Source organism: Mesoplodon bidens (assembly GCF_964165515.1).
Source record: "Mesoplodon bidens genome assembly, chromosome: 11".
Classification (NCBI taxonomy): domain Eukaryota; kingdom Metazoa; phylum Chordata; class Mammalia; order Artiodactyla; family Ziphiidae; genus Mesoplodon; species Mesoplodon bidens.
Genome location: NC_138167.1, coordinates 9,007,018 through 9,024,476, shown reverse-complemented (window position 1 = coordinate 9,024,476; position 17,459 = coordinate 9,007,018). Strand labels below are relative to the sequence as shown.

The window sequence follows — 17,459 nt, the reverse complement described above, 5'->3', positions numbered from 1 at the left end:
ACACCACAACTAGAGAGCCTGTGTGCCACAACTAGAGAAAAGCCCATGCACCGCAACGAACACTGCATGCCGCAACAAAGATCCCACGTGCCACAACTAAGACCCAACTCAGCCTAAAATTTAAAAAAAAAAAAAGTGCAAGACATATACTGAAAGCCACAAAAATCACTGTAAGAAATTAAAGAAGACCTAATAAAAAGAAAGACATTCCATGTTAATGGATTGGTAGACTTAATATTGTTAAGATGACAATATTCCCCAAATTGAGCTACAGGTTCAACACAATTCCTATCAAAATTCCAGCTGACGTTTTGCAGAAATTGACAAGATAATCCTAAAATTCATATGGAAATACAATGGACCCAAAAAAGCCAAAGCAATCTTGAAAAAGAACAAAGATGAAGGACTCACACTTTCTGATTTCAAAACTTATTAGATACACTAATCAAGATAGTGTGGTACTGGCACAAGGACTGACATACAATACAGATCAATGGAAAAGAATTGAGAATCCAGAAATAAACCTTTACATTTACGGTCAGTTGATTTTCAACAAGGTGCCAAAACAATAGAGAAATGAGGAAAGAATAGTCATTTCAATAAACAGTGCTAGAACAACTGGATATCTACAAAGAAGAATTAAGTTGCACTCCAACAACATGCCATACACAAAGATTAACTCAAAACAGAACAAAGGTCTGAATGTAAGAGAGACAACTATAAAACTCTTAGAGGAAAACACACGAATAAATCTTTGTGACCTTGGATTAGGCAATGGTTTCTTAGGTATGACCTCACAAGCAACAAAAGAAAAATTAACTTTGACTTCACAAAATTAAAAATGTTCTGCTTCAAAGGACACCATCAAGGTGAAAAGACAATCCACTGAATGGGAGAAAATATTTGTAAATCATAGACATGATAAGGGACTTACATCCAGAATATATAAAGAACACTCACAACTCAACAATAAAAAGATAAATAATCCAATTAGAATGTGGGCAAAGTATCTGAATAGACATTTCTCCAAAGAAGATATACAAATGGCCAATAAGCATATGAAAAAATGCTTAACATCATTAGTCATTAGGGAAATGTGAATCAGAATCATGAGATACCACTTTAAACCCACTAGGATGGCTATATAATCAAAAAGACAGCCAAGAACAAGAACTGGTATAGATGTGGAGATATGGAACCCTCATACATTGCTGTTGGGAATGTAAAATGGTGGCCACTTTGGAAAACAGTTTGGCAGTTCCTCCAAAATATTAAACACAGAATTACCATATGACTCAGCAATTCTAATTCTAGGTGTATCCCCAAAAGAAATGAAAACATGTCACATAAGAACTTGTACACAGATGTTCAGAGCACCATTGTTCATGATAGCTAAAAAATGGAAACAACCCAAATATCTATCAACTGATGAATGGATAACAAAATGCGGTATATCCATACAATGGAATATTATTCAGCCATAAAAAGGAATGGAGTACTGATACATGGTACAACATGGATGAACCTTGAAAACATTATGCCAAGTGAAAGAAGCCAAATACAAAAGGCCACATACTATGATTCCATGTACATGGAATGTCTAGAATAGGCAATCTATAGCAACAGAAAGTAGATTAGTGGTTGCTTAAGGCTGGAAGGAGGAGATAATAGGGAGTGACTGCTAAAGTTTTTGTTTTGTTTTTAATTAATAGACTTTGTTTTTTAGAGCTGTTTTCAGTTCACAGGAAAATTCAGCAGAAAATACAGAGTTCCCATATATCCCCTCTCTCTCTGCCTGCACAGTTTCACCTATTAACATCTTGCATTAGTGTGGTACATTTGTTACAATTGATGAACCCCATGTTGATATATTATTAAGAAGTCAAGTCCATAGTTTACTTAAGGGTTCACTCTTTGTGTTGTACAATTGTATGGGTTTTGACAAAGGCATCGTGTCATATATCTACCATTAGAGTATAATACAGAATATTTTCACTGCCCTAAAAATCCCCTGCTCTCTACCTATTCCTCCCTCCCTCTCCCGTGAAACCTTGGCAACCACTGACCTTTATTACTCTACAGTTTTGCCTTTTCCAGAATGTCATATAGTTGGAGTCATATAGTACGTAGCCTTTTCAAACTGGCTTCTTTCACTTAGCAATATGCATTTAAGTTCCCTCACACCTTTTTGTAGCTTAATAGCTCGTTTCTTTCTATTGCTAAATAATATGAATAACATTCCATTATATAACAGTTTGTTTATAAGGGTTTCTTTTGGGGTGATGAAAATGTTCTGGAATTAGATAGTGGTGATCATTGTACAACTGTGTGAATACACTAAAAAATCACAGAATTATATACTTGCAAAGGATGAATTTTATGGTATGGGCTATTTTAAAAAATGACATGAACCTTAGAGAGCAGAAAGAACAGCAGCAAAGAAAGAATCAAGGCGGCACAGAGACACAAGCAGATGAGAAAGAACACGAGGGAGGGGAGAGGTCAGGCATAAAGCTCCTAATTTATGAGTTTCAAACGGCTGAGAATTAAGATAAAACTACTGCATTTAGCCAAGAGGGAGTTCCTGATGCCACAGGCTCCCCAGTCAACGGGTTGAACGTCTGTGGAAAGAAGAGGTGTGACTGTAGATGCACGGCCCTTTAGGGGCTTCTTCAAATGAGGAGGACTCCAGTGTCCAGATGAAATCCTATTCCAAAGATTCTTGGATTTTACTTCGGCTTTTTAGGAACAAACAACAAAAACAAATTCAGAGCTAAACCTGGGCGTGCAGGGAGCAAGCGCTCACTGTGGGCGAGGCCTCCAGCGAGGCCTCCACGTGTCAGGCTCATGTTATTTCACACCAGGGGAGGTAAACACTGTTGTCCTCATCTTCTTCAGGTAAAGAGGGGACAATTAATTTCTTTATTTAACAACCATTTATTGAACACTCACTTTGCCCCAAACACTGTCAAACTCTAGGAATATTAATGTAAGAAGATAGGGTCCTTCTCTTTAATATATTTATTAGACTTCTGAAATGCAGCAGACATGAAATAAACACCATTATAAAGGGCAGGGTATCAGTACATACAGGAGTGCTGCTGGGAGAGGGATGCACACACACACACACACACACACACAGATAAGCATAGTGATCTCTTTATTTCACGGATATAAAATCTAGATAGAACCCAAGTCCCCTGATGAGCATCACAGCAACTGACTCAAGATGCTCAGTTGTCACAAGATGACTCATATCATATCATCAAGCGTGACTATTTCCCTTCTAGATTCCTAGGTAGGACTCATTAACCTGAACATATAACTCCCTGAAAAGGCTCTAAAACTGACAGATGCTTTAAATGCAGCGCTATATTAATGCTATATAGTCATTCGTTTAATGACTGGATTCATTTAATCCAGCTCACTGTGACATCAGTCACTTGATGGAGGGCAGCGGTGAGGAGGCTAACTAACCAATGTTTTCATTTTATGCATCTCTGAAATTTCCCTCTGCTATTGCGACCCTCTGTGCCCACCCACTGAAGTCATGCCAGTTTGTTCCTTTACAACAGGTCTGATTTAGCTCTTCTTCTTTATTCCTACTACCTACATTACTACCCTACTTACAGAGTATTGCCGTGGGTTTCCCAGTGGGTCTCCCTCCCATCCCTCCTTTTCCATCCTTACTTCCCTGGTTAATCTATCTTGCAAAGAACTGCCAAGTTAGCCTTTCTTTTCAGCTTATTAAAATAACTTTAGTGTATTTTTCTTTTCATTGTGAAAAAGTAATACCTGATCATTATAGAAAGAACAAACTGTAACGGCCCTTTGGCCATGTCACGCTCCAGCTCAAGGGAAGGCCTCTGGCTCAGCACTGCTTACCAGGTCACCAAATCCAGAATACTGACTTCCTGTAGCTGCTGTAACAACCACCACGAAGTTGGTGGCTTAAAACAACAGAAATGTACTCTCTCTGTTCTGGAGGCCAGAAAGCTGGCAGGGCTGCTGCACTCCCTCCAGAGGCCCTAGGGGAGAAGCCATCCTTCGCCTCTTCCGGCTGCTGGCAGCTGTGAGCATTCCTTCCTTTGTGGCCACGTGGATCCAACCTCTGCCTCTGTGGTCACACTGCCTCCACAGCTGTCTGTCAAACCCCCCTCTGCCTCACTCTTAGGAGGACACTTGCCATTGGATTTAGGGCTCACCCAGAGAACCCAGGACAAATTCCTCCTCTCAAATACTTAACTAAATCACATTTTGGGCCATATAATATTCACTCTTTTACCATATAAGGGGATATTTACCGGTTCCATTAGCACATGGATGTATCTTTTTAGCGGCCACCATTCAGCCCACTACATCCACGCCCCTGCTCACCGAGCCAATTTTCTCTTTCGTTTTTCCCAACAAGTCATGCCTGTGTCCTTGGGGAGCTCACCCCACGCCCTGCACTCCTCCCTATACTCACCATTTCTCTAAATGCTCCCTCTCCACCCCCGCCCCTGCCGCCCGATCCAAACCTGCAAATATTATGCTCCCTTTGGTTAGGGCCAGCCCTGGCCCTCTTTCTGTGAAGCTCTTGCTGACAGTCACCTTCTGTCCACACATTATTTTTCGTCTCCGAATCTCTGGAACATATTGTCACCATCACGCTGAATTTACACGGTATACTGGTTATTTTTAGTGGCCTCACAGATTTAAGTTCTATCTCCTCCAAGTGATGTGCGCACCGCAGGCACAGAAGCTGTGTTTTCTATTCCAATCCCCACTGTATCTGGCCCAGAGCCAGGCATTTAAAAGGCATTTATTAAAAGACTGATAATTGGATGAATAAATGCAAAGAAAAATTAGCAATATTTTGCAATTTAATTTAAATTGGTATTACTATGACCACCACTGCCACCAGCTTATAGAAGTTGATAAAAATAAAAAGAAAACCAAACCTCTCTCATAAGGGATATAAAATCTCAAAAACCAATCAATAACTCTTATTATTTTACCACCCTTTTAGCACTTATTTACATCCTAATGCTCTAATTCTTTTTTAAAAAAATATATTTATTTATTTATGGCTGTGTTGGGTCTTCATTGCTGGGCGCAGGCTTTCTCTAGTCGCAGCGAGTGGGGGCTACTCTTCGTTGCGGTGCGCGGGCTTCTCATTGTGATGGCTTCTCTTGTTGTGGAGCACGGGCTCTAGGCGCGCAGGCTTCAGCAGCTGTGGCACGTGGGCTCAGTAGTTGTGGCTCGTGGGCTCTAGAGTGCAGGCTCAGTAGTGGCACACGGACTTCGTTGCTCTGTGGCATGTGGGATCTTCCCGGACCAGGGCTCAAACCCATGTCCCCTGCATTGGCAGGCGGATTCTTAACCACTGCGCCACCAGGGAGATCCCCTAATGCTCTAATTCTTAAGGCAACCCATAAAAGTTTCAAGTTGTTAAGTCTAAGAGAATTAGTGCATTTACATGAAGTGGCAGCGTCAGCCCCAGCTAAGAAGGAAAATAGCAGGAAAGCTTTTTTCACTTTTCTTTTGAAAACATAAAGTGAAACGTTATCTGCCATCGATTAAAGAAAAATAAGATAGATATGAATGCGGCCAGCCACTGCTCTTTACCACTTTAATGAAAAAAAACAAGCAGCTATACTTTCATTTGGTGTTAAGGCTCCCGTAACTTCCTTCACAGCTGTTGGTTAGGCTTCTTCTCTTTTCTTATTTACCAGATCTTCAGAAAGAGAGAAAGTCCAATCACATCTTCCTGCTGCTAACCCTTCTGCCAGTTTTTCTCATCAACAGAGGAGAAACAAGATAAAGCAGGCATTTCTGACTGTTAACTCCTGCCTCTCCTCTCGCAACCCCTAATCCTCCCTTTCCCCAGCTATTACTGTTTGAAGCTAAATATAATACTACATGTATTTTAGCAATGCCCCAAACTGTTACAAACTGACTCAGTAAGAGTGGCCTACAGGCATATCTCATTTTATCGTGCTTCACTTTACTGCATTTTTTTACAAACTGAAGGTTTATGGCAACCCTGCATTGTCAGATGATGGCTAGCATTTTTTTGCAGTAAAGTATTATTTAAGTAGGGTATGCACTTTTTTTTAGACATAATGCTATTGTATACTTCATCGACTACAGTATAATGTAGACATAACTTTTATATGTACTAGGAAACCAAAACATTCATGTGACTTGCTTTATTACATACTTGCTTTACTGCAGTAGTCTGGAAATGAACCCACAGTATCTCTGAGAGGTCGGCCTGTCTACTTACCTGTCTCTGCTTCTTACCACCCACTCTTCCTCGACCGCTACATTTCGGCTTCTGCTCCATCACTCTGTTGAAACTTCTCATGCGAGGTTCATAAACAATCTCCTGTTTTTGAAGTCCAATGGATACTTTTTCGCTACTTACTTTAGATGGAATAACAACCTTTTTTTCCTGGTTCTCCTGTATCACTAACCTCTCCTTTTCAGTTTATTTTGCTGAGTCATATTCCTTGGCCTCTTCTGATCATTTTAAAGTTTTCCAGGGTTCTGTCTCTTTAGCTCTCTCTTCTGTCCACCTTCTTCATCCTTCAAGGATTTTATGCATGCTGCATCAACCACAACCTACCTTGTAATGGTCTCTAGCATGGTCTTCAGCTCAGGCCTTTCTTCTGAGCAATCTAACCAAGCTGGTGAGGAGTCACAGAGGACCAGCATTTATTTTGAACCCATTATGTACTAAGTTTTTTTTAATACATATATAACGTTTAATTCTCACACTAACTCAATAAGGCTTTATTAACACATCCAACTTATAGGTAAAGAAATACAGTTCTGAAAAGATTAAAATAATTGGCCAACATAAACCATAGCAATATTTTCTTAGGTAAGTCTCCCAAGGCAAAAGAAATAAAAGCAAAAATAAACAAATGGCACCTAATCAAACTTTAAAGCTTTTGCACAGCAAAGGAGACCATCAACAAAAAAGACAACCTACAGAATGGGAGAAAATATTTGCAAACAATGAGAATGACAAGGGGTTAATATTCAAAATATTAAAAAGCTCATATAACTCAATACCGAAAAAACAAAAACCCAATCAACAAATGGGCAGAAGACCTAAATAGACATTTCTCCAAAGAAGACATACAGGTGGCCAACAAGCACATGAAAAGATGTTCAACATCGCTTATTATTAGAGAAATGCAAATCAAAACCACAATGAGGTATCACTCCACATCTGTCAGAATGGCTATCATCAAAAAGTCTACAAATAATAAATACTGGAGAGGGTGTGCAGAAAAGGAAATCCTCTTACACTGTTGGTGGGAATGTAAATTGATACAACCACTATGGAGAACAGTATGGAGGTTCCTTAAAAAAACAAAAATAGGGGCTTCCCTGGTGGCGCAGTGGTTGAGAATCTGCCTGCCAATGCAGGGGACACGGGTTCGAGCCCTGGTCTGGGAGGATCCCACATGCCGCAGAGCAATTAGGCCCGTGAGCCACAGCTGCTGAGCCTGCGCGTCTGGAGCCTGCGCTCCGCAGCAAGAGAGGCCGCGATAGTGAGAGGCCTGCGCACCGCGATGAAGAGTGGCCCCCGCTTGCCACAGCTAGAGAAAGCCCTCGCACAGAAATGAAGACCCAACACAGCAAAAATAAATAAATTAATTAATAAACTCCTACCCCCAACATCTTCTTTAAAAACAAACAAACAACAACAACAACAACAACAACAACAAAATAGAACTACCATATGATCCGGCACCCCCCCTCCTGGGTATATATCTGGAAAAGAGGAAAACTCTAATTCAAAAAGATATATGCACCCCAGTGTTCACAGCAGCACTATGGCAGTCCACAGCCAAGACATGGAAACAACCCACATGACCATTAACAGACTACTGGCTTAAGAAGATGTGGTATATATATACATACAATGGGATATTACTCAGCCATAAAAAAGAATTAAATGTTGCCATTTGCAGCAACATGGGTGGACCTAGAGAATATTATACTTAGTGAAGTAAGTCAGACCAAGACAAATATTATATGATATCACTTAATGTGGAATCAAAAAATAATACAAATGAACCTATATACAAAACAGAAACAGACTCACAGACATAGAAAACAAATTTATGATTACCAAATGGGAAAGGGAGGGGGGTAGGGATAAATTAGGATTATGGGATTATCAGATACATGCTACACAAAATACATAAGCAACAGGGATTTACTGTATAGCACAGGGAACCATATTCAATACCTTGTAATAACCTATAATGTAAAATAATCTGAAAATATATATATATATAACTAAATCACTTTGCTGTACACCTGAAACTAATACAGTACTGTAAATCAACTATACTTCAATAAAAAAATAATAATAATCTGTCCAAAATCATAATAGCTTAAAGTGGTGGAAATCAGATTTGAACTCTGGTTATATGCCAAAATCTATGTTCCTTCCTAACTGGACCATCTGCCTCTAGTCTTGTTCCAGTTCCTACATCTTTACCCTAATCCAGTCTCCATATAGCCATGAACATTTTTTTTGAAAACACAAATCTGATATTATCACCTTTGCTTTAAAATCCTTTAGTAGCTCCTCAACAACTATGGTGCCTTGGTTTTCAAACAAAATTCAAATTCCCAGGCCCTGTTCCCCAAAATTCTGATTCAGTCTTCTTTATTTCACACTTTGAAAAATACTGGCCCAAATTTCTGAGCTTAACTTGCCAAGCATATCATGATCTGGCCCCTGATTATCCTTCCTTCCTTATCTCTGCCCACACCTCTACTTGTGCCTTATGCTCTAGCTCAGGGATCAGTAAACTCCAGCCCACCTGGCAAGCCAAAGCCAGCCTGTTGCCTGTTTGGGGAAATAAAGTTTTATCAGAACACAACCACATCCATTCATTACATTCTGCCTACAGTTGCTTTCACGCTGCAGTGGTAGAGTTAATTGCAACAGAGATCGATCACATGGCCCACAAATATTTACTATCTTCCCCTTTAAAGAAAATTCCCCAATTCCTGCTCTAGCTTGTACCAAAATACTTATTTCCCAGTGCAATATGCTTTAGTATAGGATATTCCCTCTTTCCCATTTTCTGAGGGACTCCTATTCTTCCTTACAGATTCATTCCTACTGTGTGAACCCATGTCTGACATACCCAGTTAGGCATCCATTCTTAGTGCCCCCAAAGCACTTGGCCACGACTGCCCTCATTTCTTACCTCACCACGTTGTAATTATTTTTCTGTATGTCTGTCTAGCCCACTGAAACACAAGCTCCTGAGAATACTTATAAACTCTTACCTGTCTTTGTATCTCTAGCACAGTGCCTCGTATTACATACATATTAGGTGTCCAACAAATGTTTGACGATGAATGAATAAATGAACAAACTTTTAGGAAAACCTTAAAGAGCAAAACATTCTGAATAAGGTTATTTAAACTTAGATTTCAGCTGATATCTGTAGCGGTACCCTAGTTAAAATGTACCCGTAGCCTGTGCAGGTAAGGAAGGCACATTTAAACCATGACTATCTACTGTCTGGTATGGTAAACGAGCTGGCTCTTCTGTCTTGCTACCATGGGAAGCATGGGCAGAGCAGGAGGACAGAAAAGGCAGAAAGTCTCTGGGCTCCGTGGCACTGCCCAAGGAGGGTAGTTCCAACTATAGCAAAGGATGGCTAACGGGCCAACAGGAGGGACTTCGGGGGCCAAAGGACAGCTCTGGGAATGTCAAAGAGGTTTTTGGCCAGGTTAAAATTTTTGTGAGAACCAGCAGTACTCAGAACAACTGAATGGAACAAATGACCTAAGGGGTGAGGAAGGTATGAGAAACCTCATTTTCAAATAATCACGTGGAGCACAGGTGGAAAGGAAGTATGCAGGAGGAGGGCAGCCCATATTAGCATCCTGTGGCCAGTGGCTGACCTGCTCTCTCACCAGTCCCTCAGCTGGAACTTGGGGCCCTAAACTGTCAGGTTGGGCAATACAGAATGGTGGTCTTTTCCCAGCTTAGTCTGCGGCAGGAACACAGCTGGTCTAGGAGATTTCAAGTTACTCATTCATTCATTCGATAAACGTGAAAGTCAAATAGAAAATAAGAAACCCTCTGCCTATGATCAAAGCCTCTGAAAATAACACATTTCAATTTTCTTTGTAATTGAATGCAGCACGTTAGGGAGAAGAGGCTTTCATAAAAACAAGCGCTTTTTCTTAGCGGTGGACAAGCAGGTGGGCTCTGCAGACTACCTTTCTCCCACAATCTGACAGTTAAGGGCACAGTTTAAGGTCGTTTCATGCCCCACCCCGTTGTCCCTGTCCCACTGGGAGCATAGTTAGAAGCAGAGGGTAGCGTGGGGGAAACACAGCTGCAAATGTCATGCAACAGTGCACACTTAAAAATTACTAAAATGAGCATCTCTGGTGCCGACTGCACTGTGTTAAAGACAGAGGAAGTCACTGACAGGTAATATGATAAGGATAATATTTTCTGAGTGCCTATCATGTGTTAGACTCTGTATTCGATGCTTCATATGCATGATCTCTAATCCTCAACAAAGCCTGGGAAGAAGGTATTGACCATCTAACAGATAGAATGGAAGCTCAAAAAGGTTAAATAACTTAGCCAAGATTTTTTCCTTCCCAACTAGCCTAAGTAGAAATATATTCAATCAGAATTTGAGATCTGCTACTTAGCACTTCCCCAAGCCCCCTTTTTAGATGCCCAGTCTGTCTCTTGCTTTATTTTTCCCATTAGCTGTAGTCTGTATACTCTGGCTGGCTGGCTCAATAGAGCAAACTGATTAATAAAGCCCAGGTACATCTAGGGCAGTCTCCTTAATGCCACTCTGTTCCAATTCAATCCAATCACTATTAACCAGTACTCTATGATGTAACATAAGAGGCACATTGCTACCTACCTGGAAGGCAAAGCTGCACTCCCATTCAAAACTGTCCGCCCTGACTCCAGGAAACTAGACAGCAGAAGGTGGAAAGCTCTTGGCAAACATATTCACCACCACTGATGAAAACAACTCAGAATACAGAATCTTTATAAAGGGAGGTCATCACATCATCATCATGTTTCCTGACCTGCTCATTCAAATACTGCCTCTCTGTAACTGCTGCTCCTGCCCACTTTGTCCTCTTCCTGTTGCCCTGGTCTTGCTGTCAGCCAGTTTGTCATCTTTTATGCTCTCACCAGCACAACCACCATATACTTCCAAGCCTCAATTTTCCCCTTATACAGGGGAGAACGGATCCTGAGACTCCATCACCCATACATAATGTGAGGGAAAAGTGTGTTTTGTGTGTGAGTATGTAGGTATCTACTAGGAGGAGAATACAATTTTGCAGGACTGTAACAACTAGAGCACAGGGAAAGGCAGGCCTAGGAGCCTTTTTAAAAGACTGTTTCATACCACCTGACTGCTGAAAGAGCAGTCCAGTCTTGCCGTACGTGGCATTTAAACATTACTCAACCACAGCTACGACATGTATTCAAAGTGAAAGTAGTGTATTCACAGAGGCACTATCCATCCACAGACATCTGAAGTGGTTTTTCTTTTCCGTAATCATTAAAGATTGAAGAAACTGCTGGTTTTTAAATACCGTTACAATACAGTGAATTAATAAAGAATGAGTACTGAATTCGTTTTGCTTAGCTATGAACCTTCTAAGAAGTTATGCAAAGCCTACCCCCCAAAATTAACTTCACTCTTTAGGCAAAACCATAACACTTTATACCTTCCACTAGAGCTTGCCTGTTTCTAGAAATAAGTCCTATGTTATTTTATAGGTAGATAAGGTAACTCAAAATCCTATGTATTTTTCTTGAATTTATTTGAGATTACTGAAGACTCTGAGAAAGTTATTACATGTCTCAAAGGTTCAAAAAAGAAACAACTGAAAATTATGTAGAATATACTGTGAGAGTCTCAAACCGAGGACATTAAAGAATATGTTGCTTTAGCATCCTTTCCCAGCCATATCTAGGAAAGATAGTGGATACAGTATTTGGACTTAATTTCAAAATTAACACTGAAAGATCAAGCTAGCAAAGGTTGTCATGGAAAATTATCTTCTGGTTTTTCTGGAAAACTTTCAGAACTCCTCCTTTCTGTCTGGGAAATACCACTTCCTATTAGGAGGGGTTTGCTATTTCACAAATAAGCTTCCTCTAGGTGAGTCCTGATTCCAGAGTACTGCCTTGGGCTTTCCCTGCTTGCATTTCTCTCGGAGCCTTCTGCAGGAACAGGAAGAGGAGATAAGGTAGAATAACACGAGCAGCACAGAGAAGATGGAAATTTTTTCAATCTCTCTGAGGATGGGTGAAACAAAAACTTGATAGCAGCAAAATGTTACTGGTTAGGTGGAGGGGGAAAGGGTACCCAAACGAAGGAAAAGCTATCACAAGCGGCATGCCAGAGAGTGTGGAAAGTAAGACCTCTGGAAAGCATAGGGAAGAGTGTCTATTTTGAAAACTGGCAAACTCTAGAGTCTGATTCCTTAAAAAAAAAAAAAGTCCAACTTCCTAAACACTCTAAAACATCGATAAGCTGATGATGAATAAACTGACCATCACTATCTTCATGACATATAACTAGACAACACTAACGCGGATAGACAAAGGTTATACATAAACTATATGAATTAACCAATAATGAATACTGTCGATCATCTTATCATCATAGGGATAAGTGATCTGGATAGGGAAAGGGGGATGGGGATGGAATATTAAGATAGATTAACAAGAAGGAATTTATTCCTTTTCTTGGAGAAGGCTTTCTAGAGGAGGTTAGATTCCAGACTCTGGACGAATAGCAACAGGAGCTTAGCAGAACAGCTCAGAGGGGGAGTGAACCGATTATATGAATGGGGCATTGAGTAAGGGAGCCTGGGAGAAGAAAGGGGGACCGTCAGGGGGAACGGGGCCGGTTCAGGGTGCCCTAGTTAAGGTCTCCAACGTGGAGAAAGGCTGGGTGGGGGCAAAGGAAGGCAAAAAGAAAAAGCACAGTAGTTTCTTCACTTATCTCGGGAGGACTAGGGTTTACACCACCTGGAAAAGCTGACCAACAGGCTTGCCCTGGGTGTGATTTTCCAGAGGAGTGGGCCCTTGCTGGAAGAACGCAGCGCCCTGTTCCCTCAATTCCTGTCTGGGTAGCTGGGGTCACAGCTGGAGGCGCAGAGATGTCTAAGGCCGGTGTCTCTTGGGTGCTGCGTGGGTTACGGGGCTGAGGCTCAGCGGCGGGACGGGCACTTAGCGACAAGCAGGCGGCGGCGGCAGCAGCTGTGCGTGCGAACCCCGGGACTTACCTTACTGTCATCCATCTCGGCAGACAGGCCGGCCCGGCCGGGCGCTCCCTCCCCCGGCCCTCCCCCGGCTCAGCCGGCCTGGCCCGGCCCGGCCCCAGCCCCGGGGGAAGAACGGGATAAGGTTCTGACTGCCTCCTCCTCTCGCCTAACAGTTCGCTCCCTTGATGCCACAGTCACGGGGACGAGGGACCAGTTCAGGGATGGCAGAGCGGACCCTGGAGGCGGCGCAGAACGCCTCCTTTCGCTGCAGCTGCCTCCTCCTCCCCCTCCATGACACGCTCCGGCTGTGTTTACAAACGCCCTGCAGAGAGGCCCGGACCGGAGAGAGGGCGGCAGCGCGGCGCGCGGATTGGCCACTTCGGCCGCCGTAGCACCGCGGCACTCTGGGGATTGTAGCTCTCGTTACCGCGGTCTCTGCGCAGCGAACCAAAAAGGAAACTACAATGTCCACAGAGCCTCAGAAAGGCGTCCGTTTTCCTGACGGCGAGCGCTACGCAGGAGGAGCCGAAACTACGTTTCCCACAATGTTTTGGTCCCTGGGTTTCAGCGGTCTGGGCGTGGGGAGGGGACCCTAGGAGCCCCGCAGAGGCGGACCTGAAGGAGGAACCCTGGGAGCAGACCCTCCTCATAGACACCGAGGAAACCCTGAAGGTTGTTTATTTTAAAAATTCAACCCCCCCCAAACAAAACAAAACAAACAAACACCTAAGAATGCACAATGGTGCAGCTGCTTCTGGAAACCATTTGACAGTTCCTCCCGATATTAGACAGAGTTACCATATGGCCAGCAATCCCACCGGAAATGACACGGTGTGTCCCCACGAAAACTTGTGCAGTAAAGTTCTGTCCTAAAGGCGTTATTCTTAGTGGTCAAAAAGTGGAAACAACCCAAGTGTTCAACAGTGGATGAATGGCTGGCCAGTTGTGGTATTTATATTCAAAGGAGTATTATTCCTCAATGAAAAGGTATGAGGTACTGATACATGCTGCAATGTGGATACGCGCGGATGAGCCTTGAAAACACACTGAGTGAAAGAAGCCAGACCCAGAAGACCACATATCGCGGATTTCATTTACAATGAAATGTCCAGAATGGGTACATTTAAAGAAACAAAAAGCTGGTGAGGGCTTCCCTGGTGGCGCAGTGGTTGAGAGTCCGCCTGCCGATGCAGGGGATGTGGGTTCGTGCCCCGGTTCGGGAAGATCCTACATGCCGCAGAGCGGCTGGGCCCGTGAGCCATGGCCGCTGAGCCTGCGAGTCCGGAGCCTGTGCTCCGCAACGGGAGAGGCCACAATAGTGAGAGGCCCGCATATAGCAAAAAAAAAAGCTGGTGAGTGGCTGCAGGGGGCTAGGGTTGGGGAACAGCAGGGAGGGAGGGGGGCCAGGAATGGGGAGTGGTTTTTAATAGGTACTGGGTTTCTTTTGAGTGATGAAGCTGTTCTAAAATTGATTTAGGGATGGCTGCACAACTCTGAATATACTAAAAACCACTGAATTGTATACTTTAAATGAGTGAATATTATGGTATGTGAATTACATCTCAATAGTAAATAACAAAGAATGTCTTGGCATCCTCCTGATTTAGTAAAGTCAGTGAGCTTGTTGTTTTGGCCTGTGTTAGGCCATTGAGAATTTGACAGATTGTCTTCATTAATGTTATTCTGGAGAGCCCTTTGACTCACTCCTTTTCAGACTCCTACAGCGCTTTGCTAAACCCTTCCAAAGTTCAAATGAGGTAGAGTTCCCAGATGTAGCAATAAATGTAGAGGACACTCACATTTGAATTTCAGATAAACAAGTACCTTTTTAGTATAAGTATGTCCCATACAATACTTGAGACACACTTTTACGAAAAAAAGCATTCATTGCTTATCTGAAAGTCAGATTTAACTATGTGTCTTCTATTTTATCTGACAACTCCAAATTGAGGAAGAGTAATAATAGAAAAGCGGAATTGTCTCTGTCCGATCTGTACAACGCTTCAGAGGAACTAAAGCAGGTCAGTCCCTCAGAAGTAAATGCCACCTAACCAGGTCATGTGGGGTTGCAACTTTCGGCCCAGCCAGGGTAGGGGGGCATCTGTAACCTCCAAACCGCGTTCCAGGCAGTCTCAGAGACGTCTAGCCGCATCCTCTCTGATGATCAGGGGAGCAAAGCCTGTGCTCCTTGCAGGTTCTTCTCCTCTTTCCTCACCTAATACCCCTTTTCCGCGCCCAGTAAGGCCTCAGTCCTCGTCCCCAGCTATGCCCTTGCCGCTGCTAAGCCCTCCTCTTCGGGGTGGAACTGCCTTTCTCCTGGGGTTAGTCCTCTGTCACTCTTGTCTGCATCCCTGTCTGCGCACAAAAGTGCGCTGGGCCCTCAGGAAAGAGGACTAAGACCTTTTGAACCAGGTGATGGAAATTTAAACACGTGCTAGGGAAGTAGTATGTACACCAACTTCAGGAGAGGGGTTTTCTCTAGGGAGGGAGAGAGAGAAATGGGATGGAGAGGGTCTTGCGGTGGTTAGGTGTAGATTTAACTTTTATTTTTTTTTTAAAGAATGGTAACATTTTTATTTATTTATTTATTTTTATATTTATTTTTGGCTGTGTTGGGTCTTCGTTTCTGTGCGTGGGCTTTCTCTAGTTGCGGCGAGCAGCGGCCATTCTTCATCGCGGTGCGCCGGCCTCTCACTATCGCGGCCTCTTTTGTTGAGGAGCACAGGCTCCAGACGCACAGGCTCAGTAGTTGTGGCGCACGGGCTTAGTTGCTCTGCGGCATGTGGGATCTTCCCAGACCAGGGCTCGAACCCGTGACCTCTGCATTGGCAAGCAGACTCTCAACCACTGCGCCACCAGGGAAGCCCTAGATTTAACTTTTAAAGAGATGAAGCAAATATGTGAAATCTCGTGGTGGAGAGTACAGTGTATTGTTTTCTTTGTATTTCTGTACATTGAGAAACCATAAACATGCTCACTTGAGAAAGTGTGGAAATACTTTAAATTATTTACTAAAAATTTAATTTATAGAAACAAACAATCACATCATAAAATAAGACTTGGTAAAGGGAAGAAAATCTTATGAAGAAGTATTGTATAGTCATATGTTAAACATTTGCTGAGAAGTACCCAGGATTGGTAACAAAGGGGTGAGGAAGAACAGAAGAAAAGTATTTGCTTCTGTAAATATAAATCCTCAAGGAGCCTATAATCCAGGAAGGAGAAATTCACACATACAGGAGACTAAGAACAATCACTAAACGATACAGACCAGGTGTAATATCTATGTGCTAAGTTGTTCAGAGTGGGTAGGGAGAGCCAAGCATCAGGCTGATTCATGGGAAAGGAAAAGTGAACACAGGAATTTTTTTTTAAAGGAGTGGGAGGAAGCTTGGATGAAGAATGTAATCTCAGGGTCCTGGACATATTTTGTATCCATGGTTTTCAATCTTTTCTTCCTATATTGCCTTCTCGAAGGAAACCTCCAAAGCATTCAGTTCCTTTAAAAAATACATATAATTGTCTCCTCCCTCCCCTCCCCACCTTTCCTCCCCAGCACACACAAACATGTTTCATGTGCTCTCAGACACCCCACATAGAGGCACTGTTGGCCTGTGATGCGTCAAGTCTGCTGTTGCTGTGGAGTTTCTTGTAGTGAATTCCTAAGCAGCATGGCACACACCCACTCCTACTTGATCTGCATGCCTTCCATGCCCTCATCTCTCTCTTTCTCCTGCTCCCCTTACTGCTTGGCTAAAAGAGCACAGGTGTCTAAACAGAGCCAAGATGATCATGTTACTCCCTGGGCCACATGGGTCTGCTTGGCACTAGCCCCTGGGGAACATCAGAGAGAAAGGAAGCTCATTAAAATAGCTTGTTAGGCTCCAGCTGGCTTTCCATTAAGTTTGACACATAAGAGTCAAAGAATTTAAAAATTATCCAGCCCTTTCCAAACGTTCAATGGAAATGAAAATTGGTTGATTCAATTCTGCCATGCAAATTTGTGCTAGACTCATCTCCAATCTAGAAATAGCAATAATGAACAACAAAACCTTCCAAGAAAGAAACAAAGGTGGCCGTGAAATCAACCATGGTAACTTCTGACCCACCTTAACACACACCATACATTTGGGGAAGAAGGTATCCCAGAGTCACCC

At 42.7% G+C, this 17,459-nt stretch overlaps 1 protein-coding gene across 2 annotated transcripts in view; it reads right to left on the bottom strand.

Annotated features, from left to right (window-relative positions):
• CREBL2 (cAMP responsive element binding protein like 2) overlaps positions 1 to 13,641 on the bottom strand; it is a 33,234-nt gene extending 19,593 nt beyond the window's left edge. For both annotated transcript variants that reach the window (XM_081248524.1, XM_081248523.1), the window contains exon 1: positions 13,324 to 13,641. In XM_081248524.1, coding sequence (XP_081104650.1) covers positions 13,324 to 13,338 — 15 coding nt within the window. In that variant the 5' untranslated portion in view covers positions 13,339 to 13,641. The remainder of the gene's footprint in view (positions 1 to 13,323) is intronic.
• Positions 13,642 to 17,459: the final 3,818 nt, after the last annotated feature.